The sequence below is a fragment of the Orycteropus afer genome, unplaced genomic scaffold (genome assembly GCF_000298275.1).
Source record: "Orycteropus afer afer isolate SDZICR_OR568_19922 unplaced genomic scaffold, OryAfe1.0 scaffold00092, whole genome shotgun sequence".
In the NCBI taxonomy this organism is placed as follows: Eukaryota; Metazoa; Chordata; class Mammalia; order Tubulidentata; family Orycteropodidae; genus Orycteropus; species Orycteropus afer.
This window is the reverse complement of record NW_006921679.1, coordinates 8,162,911-8,178,892: the sequence shown is the minus strand read 5'-3', so window position 1 is coordinate 8,178,892 and position 15,982 is coordinate 8,162,911. Positions and strand designations below refer to the sequence as shown.

The window sequence follows — 15,982 nt, the reverse complement described above, 5'->3', positions numbered from 1 at the left end:
GTGCTTTGGGAGGAACGGTTGGTGAAAGGGCTGGAGGGAGGCAGCATGTTTGGCCTTGCAGTAATAGGCCTTGGGTTACTGCTGGTAATCCTGCCTTCCCCTTGTAGGGTTAGAGGAGGTCAGAACATGTGGCCTCCTTGCCGTTTTAGCAAGTATACTGACAGGAAACTTCCAGAAATGCAAGCTGGATTCAGAAGAAGACACGGAACAAGGAATAGCACTGCTGATGTCAGAAGGATCTTGGCTCAAAGCAAAGCATACCAGAAAGGTGTTTACTTGGGTTTTATTGACTATGCAAAAGCATTTGACTGTGTGGATCATAACAAATTATGAATAACATTGAGAAGAATGGGAATTCTAGAACACATGATTGTGTACATTGACCAGGAGGCTGTTGTTCGAACAGAGTAAGGGCATACTACATGGTTTCAAATCAGGAAAGGAGTGTGTCAGGGTTGTATCCTTTTACCATACTTGTTCAATCTGCAATGCTGAGCAAATAATCCAAGAACCTAGACTATATGAAGAACATGGCATCAGGACTGGAGGAAGACTCGTTAACAACCCGTGATACACAGATGACACAACTTTGTTTGCTGAAAGTGAAGATGACTCAAAGCACTTACTGATGAAAATTAAAGACTTCAGTCTACGGTATGGATTATATCTCAATATAAAGAAAACAAAAATCCTCAAAACTAGACCAGTAAGCAGCATCACAAAAATGGAGAATAGATTGAAGTTGTCAAAGACTTCACATTACTTGGATCCAAAATCAACACCAATGTAAGCAGCAGTCAGGACATCAGATGACATATTGCATTGGGCAAATCTGCTGCAAAAGACCTCTTTCAAGTGCTGAAGAGCAAAGATGTCCTCTTGAAGACTAACGTGTGCCTGACACAAGCCATGGTATTTTCAATTGCCTCATATACATGTGAGAGCTAAACAATGAACAAGGAAGACTGAAGAAAAACTGATGCTTTTGAGTTGTGGTGTTGGCAAAGAATGCTGAAAGTATGATGAACTGCTAAAAGAACTAACAAATCTGTCCTGGAAGAAGTGGAGGTGGAATACTCCTGGAAGCGAGAGTGGCCTGACTTCGTCTCACCTACTTTGATCATGTTGTCAGAGGGACCACTCCCTGAAGAAGGATCTCTTGCTTGGTAAAGTGGAGGATCAACAAAAAAGGGGAAGGCCCTCAATGAGATGGATTGACACAGTCGTGACAATGATGGGCTCAGATGTAGCAAGGATCACAAGGCTGGCCCAGGACCGAGCAGTGCTTCTGTTCTTTCATACACAGGGTCTCTAGGAGTTGGAGATGACTCAACAGCACCTAAGAACAATATGTGTCATTTTTTTATCTTGAACTCTTTAACCCAAATGCATTTATGTTTCCACACTTTGCATTTCATTGACTCTAAGACTTTTACTTTTACACTTTAACATCTCAAATCGGGACCCTTCTCTAGATGGTGTCTTAGATTTGGTGAGACCCAGTAGTGAGGAAGTGATTTTATTTCTTCCCAAAGAAATCAATAGTTTTTTACTAATACATTCTTTTATGATTTCTGATAATCTGTTTTATAAACATTTATATACTCATAAACATTTATATACATATATATATAACTCCAGCCTGTTTCTAGATCACATATACCCCTTGGCCTCAGCAATCTATGTGGATGGCTAGCAAAGTTTCCTAACAGCTCCTCACATCCCTTCTTGCTCTCCTGCACACTACTTTCTAAACAGGTGCCTAATGTTCTTTTTAAAATACAAGCCTCATCCATCAAAAACCCTTTAATGGATCCCAACTGCCCTCAGTATTATGACAAAACTCGTGAGCATGGCATACAAGGCCCTTCATGATCTGGAGCTTGTCCCCCTTCTTGATCCACTTATTCCAGACGGCCAATGGCTTTCTATGAGTCCTTCCATAGAGCTCAGTCCTTCCTATCTCTAGGTCTCAATACGCGCTGCTCCCTCTTCTCTAAACGCCATTTCCTACCACTCTTCACCAGATGAACTCCCACTGATACTTCAGGTCTCAAGCTAATTTAGGGATACTAGAAAATATGAGGAATCCTTCAGATTAAAAAAGTACCTTGACATGTACCACAGATGAAAGGGCACTGGGGATGTGGGACAGGTAACTATGTGCATCTATTTTATGCATTCCGTTTGCCCCACTGTAAGCTAGGCATAATATAAAGGTGGGACAATGGTGGGCAGGGGAACAGAGGAGAGGAGACTAACTCCTTACATTTTTCTTTCTCCTTTGCTTCCATCTGCTCTTTCACATGGAGTCTAAAAGCAGCTGTAAAGGAAAGCAGAAGTCTCTTGCTCAAACTTAACCAGAATAAAAACTAAGCTGCCACAAAATCAAAGGATGGTTCTCTAATTTTGAGTTGCTACAAGGAAAACTAAATCAAAACAGAAGAGATAAAACTACGTTCAGAAGGTAGTCAATTTTCATTCAAAGAGAAATGATCCAATGTTTCATAAGACTTTTAACAGGATTTTACCAAATTTTAGAACAGTAACTCACCCTAGAAAAGCATCTCCTCACAATAAAACCCATGTCCAATAGAAAACCCTTCTTATAAACGCCTATTAGGCATGTGTGTGAACACTGAGTTATCTCATACCTTCATCCATTTTTCTCGGCCTAAGTTCTTCACACAGGGTCAGTGCAGTGTGTATGCATAGACTCTAATGAAAAATGCTTTCATCAGAAGAAATGATACAAAACAAAATGGGGAAAAAAAAAAAACCTCAAAATAACCATACAAAACTTTTCTGAATGAATTGCGATTGACCAATTTAGAAACACCATCCACTGTGGCAAGGGACAGAAAGAGAAGCATTTTCATACTGTGTTGGGAAAGTAAATTGGTAAAACCTTTCTGGAAAGTAGTTTCAAACTATGTACCAATAATCTCCAATATGTTCTCCTCTTTAAGTCAACTGATTCTATTTCTAAGTATTTGCCATTAACCGAAAATATGGACAAAAATTTAGAATGAAAACACACACAATCAGCATTTATAATGCGTGCGGCTCTCGTTATAAACAGTAATTCTTAAACCATCCCACAAGCAGATACTGTCAATTTCCCTACTTTACAGATAAAGAAACTGAGGCACAGAGAGGACAAATAACTCAAATAAGGTCACAGAGCTCATAAGCAGTCGACCCAGGCAATTTAGCAAGTAAAATTCTGCTAAAGATCATTTGAAAACAGTTGCAGTAGTACAGCAACTAGGAAATGCAAGAAATTCAAGGTGGATTCAGAAGAGGGCGTGGACTGAAGGATATCACTGCTGATGTCAGACAGACACTGGCTGAAAGCAAAGAATACCAAAAAGATGTATACCTATGTTTTACTGACTATGCAAAGGCACTTGACTGTGTGGATCGTTAACAAATGATGATAATACTGCAAAGAACAGGAATTCCAGAACACTGATGAGCTCATGAGGGAGAACCTGTACATGCACCAAGACAGAGTTGTTTGAAAAGAACCGCCTATACATGGACCAAGAGGCAGTTGTTTGAACAGAACAAAAGGTTACTGTGTGGTTTAAAATCAGGAAAAGTGTGCAGCAAGGTTGTATCCTTCCATCATACTTATTCAATCTGTATGCTGAGCAAATAATCCAAGAAGCTGGAACTATATGAAGAAGCACATGGCATCAGGATGGGAGGAAGACTCATTAACAACCTATGATACACAGATGACACAACCTTGCTTGCTGAAAGTGAAGAAGACTTGAAGTAGTTACTGATGAAGATCAAAGATTACAGCCTTCAATATGGATTACATTTCAACATAAAGAAAACAAAAATCCTCACAACTGGACCAATAAGTAACCTTAAGATAAATGGAGAAAAGACTGAAATTGTCAGGGATTTCATTTTACTTGGATCCACAATCAGAGTCTATGGAAGCAGCAGTTAAAAAAATGAAACAAGGTATCTGCATTGGGCAAATCTGCCTAACCCAAGCCATGGCATTTTCAATGGCTTCACATGCATGAGAAAGCTGGACAATGAATAAGGAAGACTGAAGAATTGATGCTTTTGAATTATAGTGCTGATAAAGAATACTGAATGTAGCATGGATTGCTGGAAGACAAACAAATCTGTCTTGGAGGAAATACAGCCAGAATGCTGCCTGGAAGCAAGAACAGCTTTTGTCTCTCATACTTTGGTCATGTTCTTAGAAGAAACTGGTCTCTGAACAAGGATATCATACTTGGTAAAGCAGAGGGTTAGGGAAAAATGAGAAAACCTTCAATGAGATGGATTGACACAGTGGCTGCTACAATGGGTTCAAGCATGGCAATGACTGAGAGGATGGCATAGACCAGGCAGTGTTTTGTTCCATTGTACACAGGGTCACTATGAGTTAGAAGCAATTTGATGACACCTGACAACATAGTTAGCTCTAGAACTGACACTCTGAACTATATGGCGGTTTTTAGAATTGTATCACGTTGTCTCTCTCTATAAAGACGTCCTGTACAGGGACACTTTCCAGAGTGAAAAACTGGAAACACCTAACAGTAAGACAGAGGCCAACTAAAGTATGATATATCCATTTGTAAAACTGATATTCATCAGCATTAAAATGTTTTAAAAAATTAGTGACACTGACAAATATCCATTAAATATTCATTAAAGAGAACCCATATAAACTACCCTCTACTTAGCCTGAAAAAGAACAGCCATGAGAAAGAACAGATTATAAAAACAATGTGTGTACATATATTATGATCTCAATCTAGAAGGACATACTAACAGGCATATTAAGATGGCTATGTAAGACATCTACATAAACAAATCTAAGTGTTTTCAAACATTCAGAATACATGCATAATTTGTGAAATATTAATAATACTGCAAACAAACTGAAAGAAAAAGTATTAACACTCAATGTGTAAGGATCTTCCAGACATAGGAATGCTGAGTGCCCTCAAGAGGACTGTTATAACTTAACAGTACAGCATTACTTACTCTTTTTATCTGACAAGCTACTAAAGTCTATACCACCAAGGCCTTCGTTGCCTGCAGTTGATGTCACTGTAGTCGTTCCCAAAGTCAAGCCTAATGCATTCTGTCCAAGTCCTACAAATAAACCAGACATCATGTTCAGAGTCCACTGAAAGACTTTGTAACAATTCCCATCACTGACCAAGGAATGGGAAAACTAAATGCTTTTACGTTTGATTCCAGATTTTCTTCATACTCAGTTCAGGCAATTGACAAGAAGTTAACTCTAGAACAGGTTTTGGACAATGACAGATATCCTTGCTTGAATTCAACAGCATAGTTTGGAGTCTGTGATTTTTCTTCATTGAAAAAATCAGGATATATTTGTTAATGTAATACATGTGGATACCCAGTTTTTATTTGTTACAATGTATTTTAAAGGAGTCCTGGTTAAGCATTCGACTGCTAACCAAAAGGTGGGCAGTTTGAACCCACCAGCTGCCCTGCAGGAGAAAGATCTGACAGTTGGCTTCTTTAAAGAATACAGCATTAGAAACCCTATGGTGCAGTTCCACTTTGTCCTCTAGGTGCATTGTGAGTTGGAATCGACTCCATGGCCATGGGTTTGATTTGGGCTTTGCTTCTGTAAAGACTGACAGTATTGGAAATGCTATCGGACAGTTCTGCCCTGTCCTATAGAATCATCATGAGTCAGAATCAATTCAACAGCAGTGGGTTTGTTTTTTTGGTTTCTTTTTAATAATGATAATTAAAGTCAACAGCACCTTTAGGTTACCATAATATAACCATAAAGTAAATATTGAGTATTACATCAGGAGTCTAAGAAAATTCAGGGCACACCTAAAAACTCAATAAAGAGAACCCATATAAACTACCCTCTACTTAGCCTGGTTAATATTTTTTGTTTTGCTTTTATAGAAATATTCTGAGCAACGTGTAAATATTTATCCTGCAAAGAAATACATGTTTTAGTCATCTAGTGATTTGGTAAAGAGAATTACTTAATATGCATGAGGCAATATTAAAAAAATAAAACTTGCCAGACAATACTTTCATGTTTTGTCTAATGACTACCATGAAATTATTTCATCTGTGTTTTAAAATCTTGCCCTCAAAATATGCTAATACCCTTTCCTATAACAGAAAGCCATCTGTACCACTGTGGCGTAACAAGTCAAATGACCTTATAACAAACTTAGGCTCTAAATGACCCAAAGGACCAGCCAGGGTTTCATTCTGTTGTACAAAGGATCACTCTGAGTTGGAGCTGATTCAGCGGCACCTAACAACAACAATGACCCAAAACTCTTCAGTTGCTGTTTATTAAAAAGACAAGTTTCTTTAGAACATCTAACGACTTCTCAAATAGGCCCTTCTTCGTATTTCAGCATCTTGTCAGTCAATATCGAGAAAAAAAAAGCAATGTATTTCTAAACTATGGCTAGGATGTCCAATTATGTAGGAAAAATATAATCTGGCTTTCATAATAAAAGGAAAACATACTGGCTCAGGAGACAACGTGATCCACTGAAAAGACTAAAGTAAAGAAAAGGTCAATTTAAGTATAAATATTTAGCATTTCTAGAACGTAAGTACCAATTACCTGATGCTGCTGTGTTGGTACTCTGGAAAAGCGAACCTCCCAAACCAGCGAGGGCGCCCCCCAGAGAAAGGCCTGTGGAGGCTGTGGTGGTGGCCGTAGTTCCACCCAAGTTGTTCAGTGTAAATCCTGTGGAAGCTGCGGAAGATGAGAGAGGGAACTTTCAGAGGCTTTTTTCCTAAAACACCACAGAAAAACGCAAGTAACTTTTGAACAAAGGATTTCCATGATAAAATCAGCTCTTCGAAAAAACTACTCCTTAAAGATATATACCTGAGATAAAGAGAAGTAGTGGCTTCAAAGAGACAATCAAGGACAGAGATGAGGGCTTGGGTAATACTAGAATGGTACTAGATAATGAATTCCAGACAGCTGAAAGAGTTTCAACACAGCCCACCAACTCTGCCTTCAAAATTAAATGAATCCTAAGCCTGCCAAGAGTTAGGTGAACTCTGTACCCTACCCCACGGAAATGCTACTCAGAAACAAAGCTGATCTCAAAGACAATGTTCTACATCTTACTTTAGGGAGGAGCAACTGGGGTCTGAAAAGCTTGCAAGCAACCATCAAGATTCAACTATTGGTGTCTCCCTGTCCAGAGCAAAAAAGAGTGAAGAAAATAAAAAATGTAAGGAAACAAGTGGTCCAAAGGACTAAAGGACCATGCAAACCCCAGCCTCCACGACTCTGAGACTAACTAGATGATACCCAGCTAACTCTACCAACCTCTCAAATGGAATCATGTTAGAAGGTCCTGGACAGAGTCGGGGAAAAACGTGTAGAACAAAATTCTACATTTTGAACAAAAAAATCACAAAAAAGATCAGGCTCTCTGGTCAGACAGCGATTGGCAGAAACCTCTGAGACTGTGGCCCTTAGACACCCTTCAAACCTGGAAGTGAACCCATCCAGGGGATCAACTTTTGGCCAAAGAACAAACAGGCCTATAAAGTGAAGAATAACACCCGGGAGGAACATACTACCCAGGACAACCAACCATATAGAACCAAAAGGGCAGCATTTGCCAAAAACAAAATTCCAAAGGCAGAAGGGGCAGGAAAGAAGGACGAATGGAAACGGGAACCCAGGAAAGAAGTGGGGAGAATGTGCTGCATGGAGGAAGGCTGCAACCAATGTCATGAAAACAAAACTTGTATGAACTATTGAATGGAAAACTAATTTGCTCTGAAAACATTCACCCAAACGATTAAAAAGTTTGAAAATAAAAAATATATTAAACCAGGACTTTATTTTCTTCTTATAATGTGGCATGAAAAACAAACAAAAAAACCACAGTTGCTGTTAACAGCTGTAGAGTTTCCCTCTAGTCCTCTCCCATTTTGCTCTGTCAACAGAGCCAAACCCCCTATCAGCCTCTGCTGTTTCCATGTCAATGCTGATTTCCTTCTTTACAAGTCAATCGTTCTATTAAGTCAAAACTGCTGAGTGAATGAACTAAAAATTTCCCCATACTGAAGTTGTGTGTAATAAAGATAGATACTTTTACTTATGAACCAAATAAAATTAAAATGTAACCATTAAATACAACTTCTTTTCCCATCCTGCCTCACCTGCTGGAGTTGATGTCAGAGTAGATGAAAGGGTAAGACCACTGGCTGAGGTAGAAGCAATGGGCAGAGCAAAAGGTGTGGCAGAGGCCGCAGGCTTACTGAATCCTAAGCTGAAACCTGTTGTAGATGCAGACGTTGTGGCTGGTGCTCCTGTTTTTTTTTGGGGGAAAAAAAAATTCCATTTCACCTTAAGTATAAGGTCGCCAGGAGTCAGAATTAACTTGATGGCAATGGTTTATACATGTATTATACCAGTTTCAATGTGGACACCTAAAAGTTTGTGTTCCTACTTTCTGTACTTAGAACAAGGTCGCATGTACTTAAGTATGTGGGGGGGGGGGGGGGAGTAACAAAGTTGGGACTAAATCATGGTGACTGCTTAAGGGATGGCCCTGAAGGTTAGGAAAAGCACAGGACAATCCAAACAGTGCAGTGATACTGAAATCCAATTTCCAGTCCACGCCTAGATTTTTCTAGAACAGCATTCATCCTCCTTCCTTAAGTCTCAGTAGAAAAACGATCCCTCTTCTCCAAGACTAACTAGCCAACTCCACTCCTTCACATCCTCTTGTCTTGACTTCCTGTTCCATTAGCTCCAGTCCTTTCTACTCCTCCTGGCTAGGCCTCTTCAGGTTTCTTCTGCAGATCCCTTATTCTGTTCATTTCTTAAATGATATTCCCTAGGGTTCTACTCCTGCTCCTGTACTTGCTGAATGATCCTCTCACTTGCACAATTTCAGCTGTAGGTCCAGGAGGCTAAGTCTATGTCTAAGTCTACATCTAGCTGAGTCCCCCACTGGCTGTCTCTACCTTGATGTCTGTTTGGATCCCTCCATGTCTGCTGGTAAACAATCTCATCTCACACACACACACCCCTTTCTGAATTCCTCACCTTCAATACAGTTGGTTGCTCAGGCCAGAAGCCACAGTCATCCCTAACATCTCCTCCTTCCCATTATTCTACTAGTCACAAATCTTGTCAATTCTGCTTCAGAAACAGTCCTGGATTCCAGGCATCCTCCGAATCCTTGAACCAGGCCTTCCTTCTCTCAAGAACTACTACAATAGCCTCCTCACTTACAGCTCAGCTGGCAGTTCCGACTCAGCGACCCCCATTAGGTTTCCGAGGCTGTCAATCTTTACAGAAGTAGATCACTCCAACTTCCTTCCTGGTGGGTTTGAACTGCTCAGCTTCTGGGTAACAGCCAAATGCCTCATCCACTATGCCATCAGAGCACCTTTATCTTTAAAAAGGGACGTGCTTTACCATCTGGTCTCAACTGGCTCCTCAAATGTCATCTCTCCCCACCATTCCCTCCCTGAACCCTAAGCTCCCAGAATAATACATCTTTCCTATTTCCCTGGCCTCTTTTATGACTGGATCTTTGCACTTTCCACTTCTCTGCCTGGCATGTTTCCTGCCCACAACATAAACACTTACTTCATTCTTCCTCACCTTCCACAGTGCCTTTCACACATCAGTTAGAGCATCAGTCAGAGCACACAGAAACTTGGAAATACACGCCTGTCCCCTTGAGCTCACCAGACTGGATGACTTGAAGCACAGACCATCTTGCTGATGCACTTAGCAGTATCCAACATCACCATCAGCACCATCCTCACCACCAGCACCACCCGCCAAAACCTAATATTGAATGTCCAAGGCACCATGCTGGGCATTTCATATGTGCTTGTTTACTCATCATCATCATTGTCTGTATTTTTATAAATGAGGAAACTGAGGCTTAGAGAAGACATGCCATTTTACCCAAGGCCATGTAGCCAGGATTGTAGGAGCTGCTCAAAAAATAGTGCATGAGTAAACATATGGAAGAACTGCATTTTGGCTTCTCCTGAAAAGATTATTCAACTACTTTAGCTCATCAGATAACCACATATCTGGGATCTCTTCTCAGAAATTCTTACCCAGAGTTAATCCTGTAGAAATAGTTGTTGCTATTCCTGGGGACAAAAGAGAAATAAAATTTAGTCATCAACACAAGGCATTCTTTTGGTTTATTTGTCATAAGGGAAAGACTTAGAATCACCCTCAGGAAGTGACTACACCATTGCTAATAAGACCAATACATATCATAATTATCTTCTACCATAACCACTAAGTAATACAAACATTTTCCTGTAGTACTTGTTTTCATATGACAGGCTGTATATAACTTGATAGCGAGTAAGATTTATAAACTATGTTTAACTACTGCTTCATAGTGGCCAACTCAACAACAGCTACCAAGGCAATTGCTTCTAACAAAACTAAGCGAGGAGAGAGAAAAGCTACTCCAAGCCGTGCACAAGTCGACGGCGCTGAATTCTGAATCCTGAACTCGCCTGGCCGGCCTGCTCGTGTTCACCAAGCACAGCTTTCATCTTGTCTGCATGGTGGTGAAATGGGCCATAAGCAAAGCCGTAAGGTCAATGCCAACGGTGGTAACAAGGACCAAGGGGCTCTGATGCTACAGAGAAATAAGGAAGCAAACCCTTTAATGGTCTGTTCCAACGAAATGTTGGTTTTCATCTGTAAGAACAAAATGCCCGAAGTTATTTTTTAAAAAAGCCTTATTATTATGGACATACATACCAAAAACCTTCAAGTCCTGTATCTCTTGCCCTTTTCCCATTCCCATTAAAACAATTGTTTAGTAACACAAAAATGTAAAACAAGTTCTCGGAGGGATGGATTATAATGTTATAGCCAAGTAGGACGCTGACTGTCTCTTCTATGTTAAATTACTTAATGCTCCAAATAGGGAAATGTGACTTAAACAACAATACTCTCTTATGATATGATGTAAAATGCTGTTATTATATCATCTGATATGTAATTTAAAATTACTTTAACTGTGTGTGCTTTTCACCTTCTTTATACTACAGATGATCACAGCCCATACCTGGGCTTCTCACCGGGTCTTAATTCCAAATCGTTGTGTTTCTTTTCATCTTAGTATTTGCTGTTTTAATTTAAGTCTCTCCCTCTTGATTCTTTGCAGTGACAATCCTTGTAAAGGGAGGAGATACAGGAGAAGATTCTAAGCCTATCCCTGAAAAATGTAACACTTCTTCTTACCTGTATTTGATCCTCCTAGCGTGAACCCAGTAGCAGGTTTCGATCCAAAAAGCCCAGTTCCAAAACCACCAGAAGGGGCTGATGTCGTTGCAGGAGTGGCAATGCTTCCAAGAGTTCCAAAATTGAGCCCCACGGAAGGGTTACTTGTTTATTTAAAAAAAAAAAAAAAATTAAAAAAAAATCTGTTAGGGCCAATATTTACTAAACAAAAATAAAAACTAACTCCTTGGGATTAATTATTTTTCTCTCATTGAACATATCCACAGGATCCAAAATGTACTAACAATAAATTTTCCAATAACCAACCAAATCAAAATATTTTTCTGTTCTCCTTAAAAATAAATGTACATGTGAGGTTATTCTTTTCTTTTCTTTTTAATAGAACTTTATTGTTTTCGGTGAAAGTTTACATAGCATTTTAGGTTCCCATGCAACCATGTCTATACAATTGTCTGATAACACTGCTTTACATTCTTCACAATGCATAAACATTCTCATTTCTGTTCCAGTTGCTGATTCCATTCATCTGGTTTCCCTGCCCCCTTAACAGAATTCTCATCTTTGTTTCAAAGTCATTGCTGGCTATTTGGTCTCACTAAGGTAATTTTTAAAGGAGCATGTAAAATTATTCTTACAAAATAAAATATCAACCTTCAAGAAAAGAAGTCTATAGCAATCAGGATTGTAGCCCCAGGGATTAGGATTAATCATGAACAGGTCAGGTCACACAGATTCTACTTTCATCAGTTTGTTCCTATGACTGAAACCTAGAATATTTCTATATGGCCATAAGGAAATCCTATGAATACAGATCACTTTACTAAATTCATTGGTTCTTCCTCAAACAATATAAATGAAAGTAAAATATATCCAGAAGTAGAAAGTCACTCTAATTTGTCTTCCTTTAACCAACCCTACATTATTACTACTATATTCCTGAAGGGAGGGTTGTGGTTAGGTATCCACAAAAAAAAAGCAGTAACAACTTAGGGCTAGGGTGGAGGGTATATCCTAAAGACTGAGCCACAAAGCAAAATCACCCTACAGCAAGATGGTGTATTTATCAGCAGAAATCACATGCAGAGAGCTTTCAAAGGCTTAAAAAGAGCAGCAAAAGTAGAAACAAGTGAATTTGAAAAATAAAAACTTTTCAACTGTTTCAATCAAACTTCAGAGGCTGAAATTTGCCATCTACATACAGGTGAGAGGACAAAGCATGAAATGAAGCCAAACACTTCAAGAACTTGACAGTGAAAATCATGTAAGAGTTTTTAACAACATGTACAACATCATGAGAAATCCCATTTATAGTACAACTCTTCCTGCCAGTCCACAGTGATAATCATTTGAGAGAACCCAGTGTCAGTTTAAATATGTTAAAAAGCCCTAAGATGTTTCAATTTAAGGGGGAAGCCATCATGTTAGAACTTGATTCCAGTTCAGCTCTCAACTTCCCATTGTGATGGCAAAATGGAGTAACAGTAACCACTTTGCACCAACCTTTTGGTTGCACAAATGCCTTAGGCACTCAGCCACCAGAGCTCCTTAACCACTTTGCAGGCCTTTTAATAAAGATTAAGACATTACACAGGGTGAGTTACCTTATTCCTAACTTAGCATTACGAACACTTACAAATTTAACCACACACATGTGCAAGGCACTATGCCAGGAGTAGCAAGGGGGTACAATGAAGACTAAGACAACCCCAGGGTCCAAGGAATAAGTTGTTTACCAGAGGAGTAAGATAACACAGCTGTGACCCCAGGCAGAACAGTCCCCAAGCGACCTGCATCCAGACTCAAACCCACAACCAGCCCGCAGAACCACTCAGATTGTGCATATGTTCGGGACTTAGGGGGAGGGCAGTGTTATGACTCAAGTAGTAAAATTTTCTATCTTCAACAAGTTGAGAATCACCATATGCAGATTACTGGCAAACATATTACAGAATTGAGGTCACGAACTCAGCAATATGAGGGCAATGGAGAGGGAGGGAGGAGCTGAGTAAGAAGGTAGAACTTGAGATGGGCCATCAACTCTCAGCAGAAAAAGGGAGAGGGAGGCAGGTAATTGCGTCTTGGTTCATCACTGATTAAACAAATAAATCTCCATCAGTACACGTGTGTGTGTGTGTGTGTGTGTGTGTGTTCCTGAGTGTATGGCAGGTAGGGAGGGGTAGGACTGCAAGGTCTCACCAACAATTTAGGCATAACCAAAACCAAACTCCCTGCCATCAAATTGGATCCAACTCACAGCAACTCCCCCTAGGTTTCCCAAGGCAGTATCACTACGGAAGTAGATTGCCCAGTCCTCCTTCCGAGGAGTGGCTGGTGGGTTTGAACCGCCAACGTTCTGGTTAGCAGTCAAATGCCTTAGGCACTACTACAGAGCTCCCAATTTAGGCTAGAACTTTATAAATTTAATCAACTGAATAAGGACCAAGGTATTTTGAGGAAAATCAGCAAATTTTAAAGACATAAAATTAGAAAAATGGTTATTACGCTCCCATTACACCCAAATCAATGACCCTATTTTTCAGAGCTGTGCCCTACTTACATTCCATAAATATACAAGAGACATACAATGAAAGGTATGCATTTCTAGGCAATAAATTACAATTTTTTAAACTTCTTGACAACATAACTGAAGACACTATGAGGTGTTTCATAAATAAAAGTGGAAACATTACCCAAAAATAGACATTAAAATCTTTCTTCTTCCCTATCAGAGAGGCAAACGAGAAATTTCTCTGTGGCAGCAAAATTTACTTGAAAAAAACAAAAGCTACACTAAACCCAACCGATTATTGCCTCAACTCAGTATTACCTGACAGTGAGTCACAGCATGTACAGGAAAAGGAAAGTTGACTCCATCCAGTCGGAAATGGAGACGTAGTGCCTAAAGCATCTGACTGCTAACCAGAAGGCTGGCGGTTCAAACCCACCAGCCAACTCCACAGAAGGAAGGTTGGGCAATCTACTTCTGTAGCAATATTGCCACGGAAACCCAAGGAGGGGTCGCTATGAGTTGGAATCGACTCGATGGCATTGAGTTTGGCTTTTGGTTTTGGTTAGCTGGCCTTGAAGAAGCCCTAGAGGCATAGTGGTTAAAGTGATTGGCTGCTAACTGAAAGTTCGAACCCACAAGCTGCTCTATGGGAGAAAGATGAGGCAGTCTGCTTCTATAAACATTACAGCCTTAGAAACCCTATGGGGCAGTTCTCCTCGACTTGATGGCAGCAGATTTGGGTTTCTGGCTTAGCCCGCCTTAACTGGGGACTTAGAAGTGAACCTAACAGCTAACATTCACTGAGTACTTAAGAAGGTGAGCTTACATGATGCTACATACGTGACATGCTTTATCTCATTCAACAACCTTCTGAGGTCAGGATATTATTAGACATCTTTTCCAGATGTGGGAACTGAGGCCTTGAGAGTAACTCATCCAAGATTATTTACCAAAAGAGACAAAATCACCTAGGGGCAGGAGCAGCTGTCATGTTTCTAAACCAGCTGTGGTAGTTAAGGTCATGTGTCAACTTGGCTGTGCCTGATTTTGAGTGGCTGGACAGCTGCATGTAGTGATTCCCCATTATGAGACAGGTCATCAACTCCACGATGGAATCTACTAGAGCAGCTGAGTAGCTGTCTTAGGGATGTGGTCTGCTCTCAGTATATGAGACAGCTTTGAGAAAGGTTTCTGGACTTTTTGGCACACTTGGACCCTGCATGTTACCCAGTCTTTATTTACCAGCCTGCCATGTTTCCTGCCAATCTTGGGACTGTCTCTGGACTTGAACTAGTGGTCTGCCATGTTGTTTGGCAATCTTGGGACTGTGCTATTTTATTTATCGACCTTGGGTTTGTCCGCCTCAGCAGCCTGCAGCTGCCCGAGTGAAGAGAAGCCTCCAGCTTCAGTGGGCCGGGAATAAGAGGCAGAGGTGAAGCCCAAGGCTGAGGGGCTGTCACTGAGCCCCGCGCTCTGAACTCAGACCTCTAGCCTCCTAAACTGTAAGAGAATAAACTCTTGTTTGTTAAAGCCACCTATTTGTGTTATTTTCTGTCAGAGCAGCACAAGGTAACCAAAACACCAGCACGCTAACAGGCAGATGTCTTCTGTCATTAATTTATCCATGTACCTCTAAAGCCTGTGTAAATTTTTCTAGTTTATTACCTAATAATTCATGTATTCAGTCATTGAACAAGTACCTCTTAGGCCTCTTTTCATATGACAGACACTGTCATAGGGACTAAGGAAGAAGCGGTCAATAAGATTAGACCCTGCCGTCATGGAGTTTCCAGTTACTGAAAGGAATATTTATCATTCATTCACTCAACAGATTTTTTCTAAAAACAAGACACTGTATCTACTAGGAAAGACAGATAAGTCCTCTACCCTCATGGAGCTTACACTGTAGTACTGTAATCAGACAATGAACAAGTAACACTATACCTCAAAGGCACTTTAACTACAGGGTACTAGAGTGGAAACATCTAGACTTACAGGTCAGAGAAGGCTTCTCTGGGAGAGTGACCCTTGAGGTTGGTTCCATTAGCTAGGGACATGAAGTAGGTGGTAGGGGATATCCGAGTTGGCCTCAACTCATAATGACGACTCCTTGGGTTTCCGAGGCAGTATCACTACAGAAGTAGACTGCCCAACCTTCCTTCTGAGGAGTGGCTGGTGGGTTTGAACCACCAGCCTTCTGG

The 15,982-nt window shown here is 40.3% G+C and overlaps 1 protein-coding gene across 1 annotated transcript in view; it reads right to left on the bottom strand.

The window, feature by feature from the left end:
* The window catches only part of NUP58 (nucleoporin 58), a 73,364-nt gene that overhangs the window by 44,864 nt on the left and 12,518 nt on the right, over window positions 1–15,982 (bottom strand). The window contains exons 2-6 of the mRNA XM_007942535.2: window positions 11,273–11,415; window positions 10,120–10,155; window positions 8,194–8,343; window positions 6,626–6,760; window positions 5,026–5,136 (exon numbers count right to left, since the gene is read on the bottom strand). Coding sequence (XP_007940726.1) covers window positions 5,026–5,136; window positions 6,626–6,760; window positions 8,194–8,343; window positions 10,120–10,155; window positions 11,273–11,415 — 575 coding nt within the window. The remainder of the gene's footprint in view (window positions 1–5,025; window positions 5,137–6,625; window positions 6,761–8,193; window positions 8,344–10,119; window positions 10,156–11,272; window positions 11,416–15,982) is intronic.